At 41.3% G+C, this 20,314-nt stretch overlaps 1 protein-coding gene and 1 long non-coding RNA gene across 3 annotated transcripts in view; one reads left to right on the top strand and one right to left on the bottom strand.

Moving 5' to 3' along the window:
- The first annotated feature begins 495 nt into the window (after positions 1-495).
- On the top strand, positions 496-17,890 carry LOC125754023 (uncharacterized). The gene is made up of 2 exons (XR_007407252.1): positions 496-653; positions 10,794-17,890. It is a non-coding gene; the product is annotated as an uncharacterized LOC125754023 (long non-coding RNA).
- AP4E1 (adaptor related protein complex 4 subunit epsilon 1) overlaps positions 16,649-20,314 on the bottom strand; it is a 55,105-nt gene continuing 51,439 nt past the window's right edge. For both annotated transcript variants that reach the window (XM_025472803.3, XM_025472804.3), the window contains exon 21: positions 16,649-19,793. In XM_025472803.3, coding sequence (XP_025328588.1) covers positions 19,633-19,793 — 161 coding nt within the window. In that variant the 3' untranslated portion in view covers positions 16,649-19,632. The remainder of the gene's footprint in view (positions 19,794-20,314) is intronic.

Here is a 20,314-nt window from a genome sequence, read left to right as displayed (position 1 = left end):
AGAGTTCTGTGTTCTGAGCATCATAGGAGAGAAGCTCTAGGCATTTTTTTTCCTTGTATGGTTCTTAGGAGGGAAACTATTCATTAGTTAAATGAAGCAATAGCTCCAAGAAGACTGAGAAATGACTCCTCAATGATCCCCTTTAGAACTCTGGATCATAGATAGAAGTTCATTATTTTAGAGGGGAAAAGCTTTAAGCTAGAAAATGCAGGCTAAAATTCGGACTCCAGGGGTGCTGGGGTGGCACAGTTGGTTAGGCGTCTGACCCTTGGTTCTGGCTCAAGTCATGATCTCAGGGGCCAGGGAACCGGCTCGCACCAGGCTCCACACTTAGCATGGAGTCTGCTTGAGATTCTCTATCTCCCTCACCCTCTGCCCCTTCCACTCATACTGTCTCAATCTTTCAATCTCCCTCTATCTCTCTCAAATAAATAAAATCTTTTTAAAAATTTAGGATTCCAAAAAAAAAAAAAAAAAAAAAAAAAAAAATAAAAATTTAGGATTCCAAAGGACCAGAGACTGGAACGTGAGCCCACACACATTGGCTCACGAAGGCCAGTCAGTCACCAGCGTAGCTGGGGCCCACTGGGAGCCCATGTCAGGACCAGCTGTCTACAGAGACATACGTTTCAAAGTGAGATGTGTCAGACTCGGTAATGTATCTCTGTAGAGATAACAGGTTAATAAGCAAAGTTGTAAACATGTCATTACTGATTTGAGTCAAGTACCATAAGAAATTATCAGAATTATTTTAGAGTATATTAATAAAGCCATTCCCCCAACAAATGAGATTTTATGGAGTTCTCAGACCTTTTTTTCCCTCAGCTGGTAAAACTTTATTTCCCTCTATGTGGTAAACACATTGTGTCACTAAAATAACCCTATATTTGTATATACAAACAGCACTCTTCGAAACATTTTTAATGTGTCTTTAGAATGTGTTTCATGCACCCTGGTGTACTGAACTTTTTCTTTAACCAGTTTTATTGATATATAATCCACCCATTTAAAATGCACAATTCAGTGGATTGGGCTATATTCACAGCTGTGTGTAACCTCAAGGACACAACTTTAGAAACCCCTCAGAAGGGAACCTGGTACTTTAGCTATCATGTTACTCCCCCACTCCGGCCTTACTAGCAATATCGAAGCTGCTCTTCCCCTGCCCAATGTCACAATAATAATTTCTCAATATTGGAAGTGCACTATGGTCATGGATTCAGAGCAAGCACATCCCAGTGGCCTGTGTGGCTAGGACTCATGCTGAACCAGGTTGTACCTCTAGCATCATGGGTACGGTTCCAGTGAGAACATGCCTCGGCAGCCTCCTCATGGGTGGCCTCCCTGGGGAGGTAGATCCGGCTAAGTGGAAGGATGGCAGGCTGACAAGATGCTTGCAGTTGGCAGCTCCCTGTCATTTTGCTGCCCCAGCCCTGGATGCAGAGTCAGTGGCCATGTGCTGGGGGTGCTGCAGAAGGAGCCCAGGTATCACATGTGGACTCTGAACCACCTGCATCAGAATTCCCAGGGACAGGGAATGGTTCCTTTAAAAATGCAGTCCTGGGGTCCACCCCCAAAACCACCTAAGCCAAATCTCTGGAGATGGGGCTTGGGAATCTGTATTATGAACAGACTCCCTGGTGATTTTTAGACACAGAAGTTTGCTGAGAGGGTTCGACTTGCAATCCTTTGCATCTCTATGCTTCTCAGGGGATGTGTTTTCTCCTCCCGCCTCTTCCAGCTTTGAGACTGAGTCCCTCTCATTCTCCCTCTGTGTCCACGAGGGACACTGGCTGTTCTCACTTATGCCATTACCTGGGGCTTTCACAAGCCCTGTCTTCACTGGCTGCAAGGGCCTGAAGGACAGCTGTCTTCATTGCAGCAGACACCTTCAATGACCTCCAATGCCAAGAGCCACGGGAACTGTGGGGAAGGTGGCATGAGGCAACCCATGCTGTCTGGACCATGCTCTGAGTCTCACATTTGCCTTTTTTTTTTTTTCTATTTCTCATCTCTGAATTAATGAATTATCTTCTAAGGCAGCTTTCTGAAAATTTTCTTCTAAGGAAAATTACTTGGGATGCTGATCTGGAAATGTAATTTCCAGAATCATATTTGGTCCAAGTTGCTCCAAGAAGAGGAAGAGTGCCTCACGGGCACATTAAAGATGGCATGCTCTGCTCAGCCCCTCTTTGGGCCCTTTCTTTCCAAGGCCCCCTTGGGAAATGTGGGTGAAGGGCAGGGTTCTTCTGGAACCTGGAGGTAAAGGGAGCAGAAAGACCTGCCTTTCTCTTAGCTCATGGCAAAATGATCTTAAAGTCAAACATGGGCTCAAACTAGCCATCCATGGGACTCCCAGACAGGAAGAGAGGAGCCAGGGCACACACAGACACAAGAGAGAGGCTCCCAGGCATGGGACATTTGGTCCCACCTGATTCCAAGTTGATCAGGACTATCCAGCCCCTCCAGTGGCCCCCATCCAAGCTCTCTTGCAGCAAAGGGGAGATGGCTTTTTGCCAGAGGAAGAACAATGGAGGCTTCCTTTCAGAAAGGGGCCTTACAGCCAATGAAGCAAGAAAGGAATGAGGGAGCTTCAGCCATTTTGTGGGGGTGAGTGCTCACAGGTTCCCCCAAAGAGCCAAGTACCCTCTGGGTCCACTAGCACAGGATAGGACTAAGGTACCGGTGTAGTAGGCCCCTACTGGCCAGGGCCGAGGAAGGCCCTACAAAAGTGAGGGCTTATGACCTCTCGCCTCTGATCTGACAATGGCAGCTCATTTCTGTTGCCAACCAGTCAAGCGGTGGTTCAGATTGTGAAGCCATACCCTGATTATTCCTCAAATTCAATCAATGAAATTGAGTTAATTGAAATCAATGGGCTGCTTGCCTCCATTCTGTGTAGATGGAGGCCTCTTCCCTCATCATTTATTTATCAGAGGCAGGGAATTCAGAGTGTTTCTGTCTTGCTTCTCCACACCATGACAACCACATTCACTTTCTTTCCCCAAATTTTTTACCCTAGTAAAATACACATAGCACAAAATTTACCATCTCTATCATTTTTAAGTGTACAGCTCAGTGTATTAAATACATTCACATTGTCATACAGCCATTACCACCATCCATCTCTTTTCATCTGGTAAAACTGACACTTTATAACCTCTAAACCCCAGTACCCCTCTCCCTGTACCTCTCTCCCTGGCCCTTGGCAACCACCATTCTACTTTGTCTCTATGATGTTGACTACTCTGAGTACCTCATATAAGTGGAATCATTCAGTATTTGTCTATTTGTGATTTCTTTCACTTAGCATAGTGTCCTCAAGATTCACCCATGTTGTAGTATTAGAACTTTCTTCTCTGTCAAGGCTGAATAATATTTCATTGTGTATGTACCACATATTGCTTATCTGTTCATCCATCCACATGCACTTGGGTTGTTTCCACATTTTAGCTATTGTGAAGAATACTGCTATGAACATGGGTATACAATACCTCTTTGAGACCTGCTTTTGATTATTCCACCCCAAAGTGGAATTGTTGGATCATATAGTAATTCTATTTTTAATTTTTTGAGGAACCACAATTCTGTCTTCCACAGCAGCTGTACCATTTATATTCCCACCAACAGAACATGAGGGCTCTAATTGCTCCATAGCCCTACCAACATTTGTCATTTTCTGGGGTTTTTCTTGATAATAACCATTTGAATGGGTGTGAAATATTACGTCTTAGTGGTTTTAACTCGCATTTCCTTACTGATTAGTGATGTTGAGCATCTTTCATGAGCTTATTAGCCATTTGTATATCTTTGAAGAAATATCTATTTAAGTCCTTTGCCCATTTTTGAATTGATTTTGTTGTTTTTAGGAATTCTCTCTATATTCCGGATATTAATCTCTTACCAGACATGATTTGCAAATATTTTCTCCCATTCTGTAGGGTCTTTTTACCCTGTTGCTAGTGTTTTTTGATGCACACTTTTTTTTTTTTTTTTTTGGTAATTTTTGTGAAATCCAGTTGTTTATATCTTCTTTTGTTGCCTGTGCCTCTGGTGTCATATGCAAGACATCATTGCCAAATCCAATGTCATAAAGTTTTTGCCCTCTGTTTCTTTTAAGAATTTTATAGTTTTAGGTCTTATATTTAGGTCTTTGAGCCATTTGGTGTTAATTTTCCTTAGCACTTCATTGTAGTTTTCATTGTAGTCTTTCACCTCCTTAATTCCTATTTTTGATGCTACTATAAATGGAATTGTTTCCATAATTTCCTTTTCAGATTGTTCATTGTTAGCATATAGATATGCAACTGACTTTTGCATGTTGACTTTGTATCTCACTACTTTGCTGAATTCATATACAAGTTCTAACAGGGTTTTTTGTGGAATCTTTGGGGCAACTGCTACTGTACTAAGAGCTAAAATTAACCATCCAAGTCTTCCTCTGGAAGTTGCAAGATGGTCTTATTCAATAGACTCCAGGGCTCTAAAATACTTACATCAGACAGATCCTTCCAGTTCAACTGCTGTTTAGCTGGGGAGACACATTCCTGGTGCTTCCTTGTTCCACAATCTTCCTAGAATCCTCAACGGCACATTCACTCTAGGTCTCCTGCCCTGTCTCACCCCATGCCCTATCATGCCTCTGTATGTATGACCTCCAGATTTCAGGCTTCACCACCTGCATGGATGTTAAGACCACTGACGAGGTTGTGAATTCTGCTCAGCAGTGAATCTCCTGGATTCATCAGTCCAGGAGAACCAAAGACCCACCTCTTTAAATCTTCCTCCTCCTTTTTTTGCAATCAGGTATCTTTTTCACATTTTTTTGCCCAGTTCCCTACCAATGTGCTCAAAATGCCAAGAGAAGGAGAGGGGTCTTCATGCTGTATATATATGTATATCCAAGGGTGGGACACAAGCACCTTCTTTTCAAATTCCCAAAACAACAGAAAAAAATTTTTTTTCATTTTTTGAAATCAAATCCAGTTGACAAATTCAGGAATGGTTTAAAGATTCTTGGTAGACATTAGGCTTTCCAAGAACATAAACAAGAAAAACCAGTCCCATGAGCACACATTCGTGGTACCTCCCCAACAGAAGCAGGTCCTCTGACCACCACTAGCGGAGGGAAGCAGTGGTGACATTTCACTTCCCACCTCTCCTCTCTCGGTCTCTCACCCTGAGTGATATTGGTCTCATTTGTGGACTAATTAATGCCAAGCTGATGTGAGGGGAGACTGTAGCCCCTTTACCCAGGAGAAAACTGCAGCTTGACTGGGCTTTTGAAACCAGGCCTTTGTAGGAAATGGGTTCCTCCTGACTCTCCTCCCCTACATTGTAAATGCCAGGAAGGATGGACCCACAGGGGAGTGTGTGACCCTCACAGTTGTGGCTGGCCAATTCCTCACTTGCCTGAGAGTTCCCAGAGGAAATGCAAACAAATCAGACCACACTTGGCCGCTGGCCAATGAATCTTTGAACTTCTTCAATAAAAAGTCTTTAAAACTTTGGTTCTGACCCAAATCTTTTGCTGCAGCATAAAAACTGCTAGGCCTCAAGCCTCTGTGTTTAGGGAAACAGTGTGTCTGTGGCATTTGAATAAGGGTGTTTATCTCAGAGATGGTTCCTTGAGTTCCACCAAGTTCTATTAAAAGCTCACTATGCCTCACTTTCAGTATTCAAACCTTCCTATTTGGTGTGTTTCCCTCCATCCCTTACCTGTCCGATATATCTACCTGTGGGAATTCCTAACCCCGTCCTCTTTCTTGTAAGCCCTTTGTTGTGCTTTATAAAGGGGCCCAGAGGTTGTTGAATTTCCACTGAAACCAGGATGAGAGAAAAACTCTCCAGCAGGAGGTATTTAAAAGGTCTTAGTCAAGGCGCCTGAGTGGCTCAATTGGTTAAGTGTCTGACTCTTGGTTTTGGCTCAGGTCACGATCAGCAAGGAGTCAGCTTAAGATTCGTTCTCTCCCTCTCCTTTACCCTGATCCCCCCCCCCCCGCCCCACTCTTAAAATAAATAAATAAACCTTTTAAAAATAAATAAAAGGTATTGGTCACTGGTATTCACTATCCAAAGTGGTCCTGGAACTACCACTGTTACAAAAAAAAAATAAATTTAAAGAATCAGTGAGATATTAAGATGTGTCTTTCTTTTATGATGAATTGCACATTTGATTTTTTCTTTTTTCTTTTTTCTTTATTCATGAGAGACAGAGAGAGACAGGCAGAGAGACAGGCAGAGGGAGAAGCAAGCTCCCCACAGGGAGCCCAATGCGGGGCAGATGCTCTACCACTAAGTTACCCAGGTGCCCAGATATTTTCATTCCATTCCCCCTTTGTTGCTTCTTACTTCCACAGCAGATAACATGGCAGGTATCTGCCCTCCAAAGCCAAATCTCCTGCCCTTATAAACAGAAGTCTCAGGAGGAAAGAGAACCAAGCAATTCCTCTCAGTCCCATGTGTCCTCCAAACCAATACTCTTACTACCTCCACTTCCATACCTTCCTGGAAATAATACTGAGTCCACCCGGAGCCTTGGAGAGGAAGTGAGTTACCAGCAAACCACTAAGCAGTGATTTCTTAACCTACTCTATCGCCAATTTACCTACATAACATGGACATTCCAACAGCAGCCGAACCCTCCCCACTGTGTCCCAAGTACTAGTCTTGAACCTCCTTAACCTGAAATCTACCTGCACCAAACTCACAGCACATCTGGGAATCAAAGACATCAAGAAAGTTCCCCCAGAAAATCCCAAGTAGCTGGAAAAGGACAGCAGGAAAGGATTTCAGACTCAAGGAAAGAAGAACCACAGATCATACCCTACGCATATTTTTTAATAAAACTAGAGAGAGCAATAATTGTTAACCCATTTTCATAATTGTGCCCTTAATTAACACCTTCAGAGAGTCAGGTCCAAGCTGTTCATTTTCACTTGAATGACTTTTAGTGACAATTGACAGGAACCAACTCCATTTCAGAATTAATTTTCTTTTATGGCACATTTCCAGATGTGTCACAGGGCTTTACGTGTTGTAAAATAGTATTTTTTCTTATTCTTAGAGTGTCAGTATAAATTCGTATGTACATAAAAGTCCTAGTATGTTAGGACAGCCCCAAATCATTTATAATGATGTACATCCTTAACTAGAGAAAAAGACGTTCTAAAGAGCCCTGCTGATTGCTTCCCTATAAGGCATCCTTTCTTTTTGGACTGTGGCAACACACATGTCATCTCCTCTCCTCCCACCCAAACAGATTTACTTTAGCCACCCATAAAACAATTTCATATTCTATCATAATATTTGTAGATTAAATGTGCTACTTGACCTCATTTAGTTCAATTTTCATGTTTTTCTTGCCATTATATTTATATATTTACATGGAAACTTCTAAAATTGGCCAGAACTCTGTTAGAGCAAATTATGAGAGCAGATGAAATAACATATTCATAGATTATTTATGATGTTGTAACTTTCTAAAGTGCTATGAAGTCAACCCATCATATGAAGATAATATTGCTAGAGCTGGTATTTATGGCAAGTCATAAATGAACATGTTGGATGGCTATTTTGGGTAACGACAGCTTTTAGAGCTTTGGAAGAGTTCTTCACAGTAGTCACTTTGTTTGGCATTATTTCTTCTGGGGAATTTCTGGGTGGCTGTTTAAGAGGAGGCTGACCCTGGAGGGAGGTGGCCAGGGCTGTATATAAGTGTGACAGCGACCTGGGGTGAGGTCACTGTCATTCACCTGGGTAAAGAATGGTTTCTTAGGTTGTAGCGTGTTCCATCCTGGGCTGCCTTGACTCTCACACATTGCTGGTGGGAATGTAAAATGGTGTGGCCACTATAGGAAACAGTGAGGTAGTTCCTCAAAAAGTTCAACATGGAGTTTCCATGTGACCCAGCAATTCCACTCCTAGATATATACCCTGGAGAACTGAAAACATATTCTCATAAAAATCTGTACACAGGGACGCCTGGGTGGCTCAGTGGCTGAGCGTCTGCCTTCGACCCAGGGCATGATCCTGGTGTCCCAGGATCGAGTCCCACACTGGGCTCCCTGCATGGAGCCTGCTTCTCTCTCTGCCTGTGTCTCTGCCTCTCTCTGTGTGTCTCTCATGAATAAGTAAATAAAATCTTAAAAAAAAATCTGTACACAAATGTTCATAGTAGCATTAATGATTCATAACAGCCAAAAAGTGGGGGACCTGGGTGGCTCAGTTAAGCATCTGACTTGACTTTGGCTCAGGTCATGATCTCAGGGTAGTGAGACTGAGCCCCATGATAGGCTCTGTGCTGGGCATGGCGCCTGCTTAAAATCATCTCTCTCCCCCTCTCCCTCTGTCCTTTCCCCACGAGCTTGTTCTTTCTCTCTCAAAAAAATAGAAATAAAACATAATAGCCAAAAAAAGTAGAAACGATCCAAATATCCATCATCTGAAGAGAATAACCAAAATCTGGTATATCCATACAAAGGAGTACTATCTGGCCTTAAAAAGGAATGAAGTGTTGTTAAATGCTACAATATGAAAGAACCTTGAATACATTATGCTAAGTAAAAAAGCCAGACACAGAAGGCCACAGATAGTATGATGCCATTTTTACAAAATGTTCAAGAATGGTAAATCCATAGACACAGAAAGAACATTACTGGTTGCAGAGGCTAGGAAGAGGGGAAATTGGGACTAAGTGCTAGTAGACACAGGATGTCCTTTTGGGTTGATGGTAATTATATAGTGATGATGATCGTACAACATAGTTAATATGTCAGAAAATACTGAATTGTACTCTTTAAAATGATGGGTTTTATGTTATATGAATTATATCTCAATTAAAAACTGCAAAAATCTAAGGAATATATTATAGTTTTCACAGAATAATATCAACAATTTCAAGCTTACTAACTATAAAATGCAACTCTGATGATTGGAGCCACTTTTAAGAAAAAAGTTAGTAAGCTATATCTTTTCATGCATTCTTCAGAAAAACACCTGTGACATGTTTTGAGCACAGAAATAGCTAAGAAATGTGAATATGTTACAAGAAAAACAATTCTGCTTATGTGATTTTTTATTTTTTTAAAGATTTTATTTATTCATGAGACACACACACAGAGAGAGAAAGAGAAAGAGGGAGGCAGAGACACAGGCAGAGGGAGAAGCAGGCTCCATGCAGGGAGCCCAATGCAGGACTCGATCCCGGGTCTCCAGGAACACACCCTGGGCCGAAGGCGGCACTACACTGCTGAGCCACCTGGGCTGCTTAGCTTATGTGATTTTTTAAATGATCGTATCATCAATATAAAGACATTAAACTTTTGCTGTGATGTAATTTTGTTTTTTCCAAAAAATTGTTGGAAACATCTTTTTATTTATCTACCAATATAATAAGCCAGTATTTCAGATCAAGGAATATTTCAAAATTTAAATTTTATAATTTAAATTATATATAAAGTACTCATTCACTTTCAAAAGTATCTCAGTATCCTCCATAAATTACATGGTTACCCTACTTAGAAATAATCCAGAATAACAGGTAATAGCCCCTTTGTACCCTGAGGAACCAAGATACTACACTCTTCCTGGGGAGAAGTCCCTTCTGAACACCTCGTGGAGCTCCTGCAGATATCTGTATCCCCACCCTCGCTGCTCTGCCATCCAGATAGTTCCCCTAAATCAAGAGCTTCTGGAGGGCAAGGACCTCATCTCATTCCCCAGGACCTAGCATCATGACTGACTGACCTAAAAAAGATGCTCAAATGACAAAAGAAAAGGGACAGAGGAAAGATTACGACTTTTTGTCAACTCTGCTTAGTTTCTGAAAAGAAAGGGACAGAGGAAAGATTACGACTTTTTGTCAACTCTCTTAGTTTCTGCAGTCCCAGTCCTGCAGGGGCCATGCCCCACTCTGTTCTAGCACAGGGTCTGGAGAGAACTGTGGGAAGCCTGGCATGATGACCAGCCTTGCCCCCTCTCCTCTCTGGGCTTCTGGGACTGGCAGCTGCACTTTTCTGAACCACTCAGTAAAGCCTCACATTGGCCCTCAGTCAGCTGGCCCATCTCGGTGCCCCCAGACTCACACTCCCTCACCCCCTGAACTCTGGTCCTGCAGCCCTGGGCTTGCTCCCAGCACTCCAGTAAGGAACTGGTGGTCTGATGATTCTACACTATGCCCTCTTGGGAGCAACCAGGACATACTGGCTGAGGCACTATACTCAGAGGCACCTCCTCGAAAGTTGATGTGGCTGGGGGCATGCCTGGGTGGTTCAGTTGGACTGTTGATTTTGGCTCATGATCCCAGAGTCATGAAATCAAGCCTGGAGTGGGGCTCTGCATTGGGCATGGAGCCTGCTTAAGATCCTCTTTCTCTCCCCTTGCCCCTCGCCACTGCTTGCACAGACGTGCACAATCTCTCTAAAAAAAAAAGTTGGTGTGCCTAAAATAATTCACTGATTTTAAAAAGATATTTCATATAATATAATAGTTAACTATTTCAAACATGTTTATTTCATTAAATAATCATATATGTACCTCTGTGTGTGTGAATCTCTATATGTAGGCTGGGTTAATTTGCTTATCTCTCATTTTCAGTAATAATTGTTTCCTAATACAAAATAAAAACAGTCAATCATCCATCATCAGTGGTTAACTTGTTGAAGATAGGTTTCCTGTGGCTTTATAACTACCTGCTTCAATTAAATAAAATCATCACAGCATTATTTAATTTCCTGACCCAATTGCCAAATTAAAATAAAAACAAATTGCTGTAATTTCTCAATTTTCTTTAGACTAGCTGGATTTTCAGCATTCAGAATGGCTCCAAATCTGTAAGTAACCAAGAAAAGAAAAAACAAAATATGTCTCTCTCCAGTCAGAAAAGAAAATCCCTGTCAGTCTGCTCACAGAAGTTACGGCACCCTCTGCTTGGCGGAACTTCCAAAGGGCCAACTGCTCCTCACCAAAGCCACAAGGTGTGGAAGAAGAAAAGGAAATAAGAAAATAGGCAGAGGACATTCAAGGGCCACCACAAAACCCCTAAAGTCCTAATTCTATCGCTAGATACCTGTGTGATTTCAGGCAAGTCGCTTTAGTTCCCTGAGCCTGTTTCTTCATCAATAAAATAGGAAAATATAAACAGGGGTTTGGGAAATTAAGCACATAATAGAGTTTGGAACAAGATAGAGTTTGGGTGGCTCAGTGGTTGAGTGTCTGCCTTGGGTTCAGGTCATGATCCCGGGGTCCTGGGATCAAGTCCCGCATCAGGCTCCTCACAGGAAGTCTGCTTTCCCCGGCCTAGGTTGTTGCTTCTCTCTGTGCGTCTCTCATGAATGAATGAATGAATGAATGAATGAATGAATGAATAAATAAATAAATAAAAACTTTAAAAAAAAGTGCTTGGAACTGTTTCTGACCCAGTGACACTCAATAAATGTTACCTTGTTGTGATAGCAAATTACTCTTCCTTGGAGGCCTCTTGGATTTAATTAGGGCTAGACAATCACTGTGGACAGGAGAGAAGTCAGTGGAAGAGCTAAGGCGGAGAGCTACTGGCACTCTACAGGTTGTGAATCCCCTAATGGGAAGGAGGTGGTTATAAACAAATTATATACTACTTAAGACAGGACAAATAATAGGATTCATTTTGAGTGGCAGTTCAGACTACCTAGTAGTGGATGCCTGTAGGGCTACAGTAGGACGGATTCTGAAACTGACACTGGAGTCCAGAGGCAGGAGGGATGTATAGATGGCAACATCTGTCCTGACCTTAGAATCGTGATGGCAGGTGCCATTCCTGATCAGTGCACAAAGGACCCACCTGTGGTGACCTGTACAATACAGGGGCACCTGTACAATAGAACTTCAATAGAAAGTCAGACAAGGAATAGTACCTCTTAAACCAAGAAATAATTTAGTTGAGAATTTTAGTTGAGAATCACTTCATTAAAATACACAAACCCACACACACACATCTAACAAAGAAAAATGCCAATACTGATAAGATACATGGCATTACAGGGACAACTCTTGGGGGATATCCTACTTTATTGACTTCGGCCCTTGAAATCCAAGGAAGAGGTTGGGAGAGACCAACTCTGTTAGAGAGTCCATGAGCTGACATGTTCAGAAGTTCAATGTCCACGGAAGGAAATTTTATTTAAGAAATGACAACCCTCTTCCCCTGCATCCCCACCACCACCAAAAAAAACCCTACTATTCTGCACACACAAATCAGCAGTACCAAGTCCACAGTATTATCCCACAAAGAACATTCCCAAATACCACTCCCAGTGAGTTCAGCTCCGGCTGGCCTACACAGAGCTCTTAGCCTGGGGCTGCTCAGCACTGTCGACCCAAGTGAGGCTTCACACTGAAGGGAAGACTTAAGAAGTCCTCTTCTACTCCATTCTGCATTCTTTTTTTTTTTTTTAATATTTTATTTATTTATTCAGGAGAGAGAGAAGCAGAGACACAGGCAGAGGGAGAAGCAGGCTCCATGCAGGGAGCCCGACGTGGGACTCAATCCCAGGTCTCCACGCCCTGGGCTGAAGGCAGCGCTAAACCACTGAGCCATCCACTGAGCCACCCGGGCTGCCCTCCATTCTGCTTTCTTAACTAGCACTTAACTGCCACAGTAAGGGGCTCTTCCTTTTCATGCTAATTGCATCCCCCAATTGTGGGTAATTTTTTTTTAAGATTTATTTATTTGTGTGGGGGAAGGGACAGGGGGTTGGAGAGAGACAAGCAGACTTGGCACAGAGTGTTGAGCCCAACAGGGAGGATAGATCTCACAACCCTGCGATCACGACCTGAGCCAAAATCTAGGCGCCCCACTACATTATCGTTAATAACCTGGCCAAACCTAAAACACACAGAGGAGTGTTCTGGTTCTGTCTCCACAGAGTAAAATGTGCTTCTTCCTTCTCTGAATTTGATCAAGTGCCTCAGAAATCCCTGAGGTAGAAATGTGTCCTTCATGAAATTAAAACCTAATTAGGGTACTACCTCTTCTGACTGACAGTAAAAAGAACTAGATTTACCCTCCTGCCATAAACAACTGGGAAACTAGAGAGATTACACGAAATCATGATTTTTAGACATTGAAAAACAACCAGGGCAGGACTCTGATCTCACTGAAAGAAGGGAAGCAAAAACCAAGGCAAACCCTGTGACTGGAAGTAGGTTCCAGGGCACAGGATAGGGAAGGAAAAATCCTAAGAGATCATGGAGGCCAGGATGGCTAGAATTTGGGACTGAAACAGTTTGTTTCCACCAGCCAAAGTGCCCTTGTGAGACAGAGGTAGTATCTTTAGAAGGCTGTTGTCTTAATGGTGAAAAATTAACCCTAAAGACTGCTCTGGACTCAGCCTAAGAAAACTTAAAAGCAGGTGTTGAAAAGACCAAACTGATTCCAAGTAACTTAACTGTACCAGTACAGACTCCAATTCTCTCTGAATTGCCTTTAAAGTTTAAGAATAAAGGATTTAATATGAGGATTAGCAGGAAGAGATAGAACCACCACTGATGGTTTTTTCTAGGTTTGGCCTTTATAAGGCTATAAATCAAGACCTTGGTTGAGTGTTAGATCCGAGATAGCACTAACAGAAATATAATGCAATCACATATGGAGTTTAAAGTTTCTACTAATCATGAGAGACACCTAACTCTGGGAAACGAACAAGGGGTAGTGGAAGGGGAGGTGGGCGGGGGGTTGGGGTGACAGGGTGATGGGCACTGAGGGGAGCACTTGACAGGATGAGCACTGGGTGATATGCTATATGTTGGCAAACTAAACTCCAATAAAAAAATAAAGTAAAAATAATAATAATAAAGTAGTTTGTCCAATGTAAAAATTAATTAATTTTTTTTAAAGTTTCTACTAACCACATTAGAAAGAAAAAGAAACAGGTGAAATTAATTTTGATGACATACTTTTGGTCTAATACATCTACAATACTACTTCAATATCCTTAATATAAAAATTCTTTTACTTTTGCACTAAGTCTTTGAAATCCAATGTTTATACTTCAAATACATCTTCATTTTATACTTCAAACATATGTGAATTCTGACTGGCCACATTTCAAGAACAGCCAGATGAAGTAGTATATAGGACAAGGTCCAAAAGGGTCCTGAACATGTTAACTTCTGTTCCTGTGGAACTGGGATGCATCACCAACATGGGAAATTCATAAATCCCATTCAAGAGTTTTTAGAGAGCTTCATCTCCAGCCATCCTGCCCCTCCCTTTGCGCTTCCCAGAGGTTGAGTGGGGCTGAAAGTTCCACCCCTCTAATCACTTGGGTCTTTCTGGTGACCAACCCATCCTGAGGCTCTATAGGCACACCACTATAAGTCACTTCATTGGCATAAAATCAGATGTGCTGCAAAAGGCTCCTTATGAATAACAAAAGACATTTATCACTTATATAGATGAAGACTGGTCTGATATTTGGATCCAAGTCGTTTCATTTTTCCCAGAGCTCACAGTAACTCTTTCTGTTTAACCCCAGCAACTATTAATCAGTCAATTTATTTTTTAAGAGGAAAAAATAAATTCTTAACCTTGACCTATCAGGTCTTACACATTCATCACCAGTGGGGACCAGCTTGCTCCACTCACTGGTTTTGCCCTAACTTCACTAAATTTTATAGTAGTAATTTAGACCAAACTCCTGCCCCTAAGAATACAGCACACCTTGCCTCTGTTACTTTCAACTTGTCACACAATATAAGGGATAGAGATGTGAAATCAAACAGATTTCCAAGTACTTTTCTCTCACTGAAATACAAAACATCTCTGGGCTCAAGTCTCTGCCCATTTGGCCATGTCTCACCAGATCGCATCAAGGAAGTAGTTCTAAGGTCAACTACTGTTTAGTGGCATCGGCAATGTGTTCTGGGGAATGAAAAGTACTCATCCACTTAGGAAAATAGTTTAAAATAACTAAAGAAAATTGATTCCTTTCTTGGAAAGAAGCCCACAATCTAGCTGCAACCACTTAAAAGAATGCTCCAAGAAACTCATGGTGTTTGACATAATCTGCCATTCCCCCCTGCCCAGGTCCGTCTTCCCTGTATCCAGGACACAATCTTTAAATTCTCTGGACACATCTTTTTGGGTACCCTCCAGTCTTGGATCCAGGCACCTACCACAAAGTTTCCCATGTGATGCATATGAAAATGCACAATTCCTTTTAAGTAATTGTCTCCTGCTGCTTTATTCAGAAGACCCGTTCTTCCCCAACTTTCCTGATGCTATTGGCCTTGCCAATGTACCCTCCCATTACCACAAGGCTCACTCTTCTAGAGAAACAGGTAATGCTAACTTAGCTGGTAGATCTGCCTTATCATATTTATTAGCTACCCATCTTTAGCTTCACTGATCAAATGTCCACTGCTTTCTGTCCTAGAACAAGTTCTTTTAGATCAGTACAACTTCATGGACATCTGCCATAATGCAGAAAAGTCCTCCTCCAAGTCATAAAATCTATCTGTAATCACACTGTATTTGCAGAGAGAGCTCTTAAATGGCATGGCAACTTTTCAGACGCCCTAGCCCTCAGGCCGGTAATGGTACCATCAAGCACTCGTGCTTCCTCTCTCCCACCTGGTAGAAAATGGCACAAGCTAGTTTCACCAGTACTCCTTTCTGCTGACCCCTTAACTATAAACTAGGTCAGATCACTTTTCTTTACTTCTAGGAGAGCAACAGGATTGCTAAAATCAATCCCTGTGTATTACCTGGTCTCGGCTTACTTATTTTGAGGGGACAAGTCTTCTTAGTCATTCATTCAGTAAGCTGAGCCCCTATTACTGAATACCTATTATGTATCAGTCAAAAGGAACATAAAACATACACATCGTCCTTAACCACAAAAAATTCACAGTCTCATTATGCATACACATAAACAAGTAACTTCCATACAATCATTAACCCTGGCCCATTGGACAGCAGGTCCCTCCCCTCCCTGCAAGAGGCCCCTCTCCTCAATTTCTGCAGTGGGTGTGGTGCATTTAAGCCTCCTTTACCTTCAATGCTCCAAAGATGGGGCTTCAACTCTAAAAATTTGTCTGCTATACATTATAGCCAATAGTAGACATAAATCGGTGAGATTCAAATGCCATCTTTGATCTAGCTCTGTGTTTTAGGATACACATGCAGAGATGCCACAAGATTCAGTGTCTTGAAGGGCTTTTTTTTTTTTAAAGATTTTATTTATTTATTCATGAGAAAGAGAGAGAGAGGCAGAGGGAGAAGCAGGCTCCATGCAGGGAGCCCGACATGGGACTTGAACTCCAGGTCTCCAGGATCATGCCCTGGGCCAAAGGCGGGGCTAAACCGCTGAGCCACCCGGCTGCCAGGTCTTAAAGGGCTTCTTAAAGGGAGAGGAGGCCTGCAACTGAGATCAATCTACACTCTAACCTGTCTGAAGCCCACAAAGTTCTCTTTGAACGTTACACAGAAACCAATATCTTTCTTTTAATCAGACCACAATTTTTGGGGCTGTGATGAGTAACTTATTCTTTTCATCCTATTCCAGTTGCTTCTTTTCTTTTTCACTAACCCTATCAAATTACTGAATAGTATTTACTTATTATTCAGCTATTTAGATAACAAAAAAATACACAGACCAAAGAACAGTATAGATCATTTTGTATTTATTACATATTTAACTGAATTTTTTCCAATTACAGAATTCAACTCCAAAATAAGGTAATTAACGCCTACTAGGTTGTTATTCTCATTTGCATTTGTCTCTCCTAAAATTTTAACACAGCAAAACACCTTAAAGACACGCGAATAGGTTCAGTGCACTTTCAGGGGCTCACGATCATGAGACAAAGACCACATTTACACCCATAAAAAAAGAAGACAGAGCTCAATATTTTACAATATTACTGACATGAAAGAAAAGAAAAAGCACAATACTGCATCTTCAGCACAATTGTTTTGGTAGAGGCTAGTATTTTACAGTTTAAAATACTGCCTCTCTACAGAGCACATGCTGTGCTTGGCATGCTTGGCACATTAGCACTTCGTAACTGCTTGGCTTCCCTCTGCAGTTTCAGGACCCTGCCTCAGGGCCCACTCTCCCCTGAGCCAATCTGTCCGCCTCCACATGGACTACTCTGGTGGGTGCCTGATCCTACTCCATTCACCTGCTCTTAAGGCTTTGCTAGGTGCCCTCCCGCCAGCCTCCCCCAAGACCCATGCTTGCTGCCACCTGCACGCTCCGTGAAGGAGCCTGGCGCAGAACTCCCACAGCTGCGTAGCACCCTCGCCCTTACTCCAGATGCCGCCCCTTCACCTGACTCAACTGTGACTAGAAGGCAAAGAAATCATCTACCCACAAAAATCATTCTCCCTACGTTGTAGTCACATCTCCTGCAACGCAAAAAAGGCTGGTGACACCTGATTTAGAATTTAAAACATTGAGTTAATTTAGGCAGAATATATGCTGCTCTGAAACTCTTTAAAACCTATTCTTACTGTTGCTTTAAAACTGTAAAAATATAAACATTGTAAACATTCTACTAAATATTTCCATGGAAACTCACCCTACTTTTCATTTAGTGAGTTCAGAAAGAACAAAAGTGGCACTATGTTCCCTTTGGCAGGCCAGAGTGATGGCCCCGGCCCCAACCCACTATTACACATCTCCCACCATCAGATAGCTCTGTTGGCCAAGCCATGTCCTTCATGACAACTGACGCTGCCACTCATGAACAACCTTGCAACCAAGGAGCACTACAGCTCACTAATCTCTCCTAGGTAGTTGTCCATTTGCTTGCTGGGCACCTTCCACCCACTGTGCCATACTCAACCCAGCCTTAATGCACAGAAGGATACGAAAAAACCGGAGCACCTCTTTTGCCATACACTGCATTTCTCTACAAAATGAGAGGGTAATCCTATTTCTTTGTCAGAATAAGAGCAGAATTGGTGGTGGGGGGGGGGGCGGGGGCAGGAAGCTGTGGACAGAGGTAGAAATAAAGAAGCTGTTAAGTCTAGCCACCAGTGTCTACTACACCCCAGAGAGACCAACCTCTTTCCCTTCACCATGACACTGCTGGGAGCTTGAAGATGATTCAAATTTTCTACCCAAAAGGAGATACCTAAAGATACCTAAGCAGGAAATTCCAGTCACCTATCATTGCTCTTGTAGCAAGGTTTTACTGCATGTTTTTAAAAGCATGAAATTAACAAGATATCACATTTTTTAAAATGAATAATATTAAAATTAATTTTTAAAAATAGCACTTTTGTTTTTAGGGAGGAAAACACTAGACATGAAAAACTAATGAAATCCATCATCTCTGGGGAACTCCCTTAATAATCTTCATCAGCTATGATTAGTGAGATCATTTAAACCAAAATTCTACACCTGGATGATAAGCAGTGCCAATTAACCAGAAAACTAACTGCGATGACTTAAAACTATATTACTAGAACAGTCCCCATGAAGTGTCAGAAAAAGTGAAATAATAAATATTTTCCACAGCACCATAAGATTTTATAAAATACTTACTATTTCGGTTTTTAACTTTAACATACAATCTCAAGATGGTGGTCCATCATTCATATGAGGCTTAACTTCTTCTTTACTAAGAAGAGTTCTGACACAGGCCATAAAGGCAAACTATAACACGAAAATGATAAATTTTACTGAAGAACTTGTATGGTATACTTAAGCAGTCACTGTTTTGGTTGTACCCACTCAGTACTAGTGGATTCAAAAGCCAGGAAAGATGGTTTTGCCATTTATACTCACAAAATTAGTTTGTCAAAAGGACCTAACTGGACCTAACTGGTAACTAAGATATTCACCATAATTAAAAAGTTCTTTTGTATCTATTTGCTTTAGTACTGTGTGTTCTTATGGGTTGTGTTTCCATATGACAATATTTTGTAAATGGCTCTGGGTTTCTAAAATAAGAATAGTGATTCACTTTAAATTTTAAAAATAAATGCAAGCGGAAAACAGACAAATTCTGTAGCCAAATTATCTGCAATTATGTGTAACAAGTTATCCACAATAAAAACTATATCACAGACTGAATCCCCCCAATATCCAGCATGCTCATGGATCTCCTGAATTGTTAGTGTGTACTGTGCCAACTTAGTTCAATACCAATCTAAGCAAAACATAATTGAAAGTAATGACTTGCCTATCAAAAAGCTAATACTGCATTCCAAAACCAAATACGAATTAGGTTTGGGATTATCAATGCCATGTCCATCTCCCTTCAATTAATGTGGAGAACAGAGACTTGGTTTTACTACAAATCAACTAACACTACAGTAAATTTGCTATAAAATTATTTATAACAAAATAAATATTTTCAGTCCCTCTACACTAAGTGACATATAAATCATTAACAGTTTATAACATTAGGTCACTTTTTTGGGACCCAAACATACTGTACAATCCTGAGTAAAAGATTAAGGATACAGTTTCTTGGGGACCTTTCTTGATCACGATTCATAAAGAAAACACAAAGAACCACAGCTTATAATAATCCCCATTTTCATTAGAAGTACCAAGAGTTCTTTTTACTTTGGTAAATAAGTTTATCTATGTAAACCATTTATTCTGATGGAGTAAAATATCAACAGAGCTTCTGCTAGGATCCCTCCATCACCTTTTGACACTGATACAGTAAGTAGTCAGGAAGAGAAGAGCAGGAGGATCTGAACCACAAGGCCAATACATCACCATGAACTCGAAAGTGCAGCAAACAGGGGATGGATGGGAGCAGTTGACAGGCCAAAAGCCCTTCGTTGCCTACAACAAAACAAAAATTAAAAATTCCTAAGACAAAAGAACTAAAATAGACACTTCTCCAAAGAAGATATACAAATGGCCAATAGGCACGTGAAAAGATATTTGACATCACTGATCAGTAAGGAAATGTAAGGAACTACTCATATATATATGATATATATATCATATACATACACACACACACACACACATGCATACACATACACACATACTTTCATGTATATATAAACACCGTTGGTGAGGATGTGGAAAATTGGGAACCTCTGTGCACTGCTGGTGGGAATGTAAATGGTGCAAATAATGTGGAAAATCATATGGTAGTTTCTTTAAAAATTAATATAGAATTATATAACCAAAAGAACTGAAAGCAGGGACTTGAAACCAAATAGCTGTACACTCACACTCACAACAGCATTATTCCTAGTAGCCAAAAGGCAGAAGCAACCCAAGTGTCCTTCAACACATGAATGGATAAACAAACTGTGGTATATTCATATAATGAATAGTATTCAGGCTTAAAA

This window comes from Canis lupus, chromosome 30, assembly GCF_003254725.2.
Source record: "Canis lupus dingo isolate Sandy chromosome 30, ASM325472v2, whole genome shotgun sequence".
In the NCBI taxonomy this organism is placed as follows: domain Eukaryota; kingdom Metazoa; phylum Chordata; class Mammalia; order Carnivora; family Canidae; genus Canis; species Canis lupus.
This window is presented reverse-complemented; position numbering and strand designations above follow the sequence as displayed.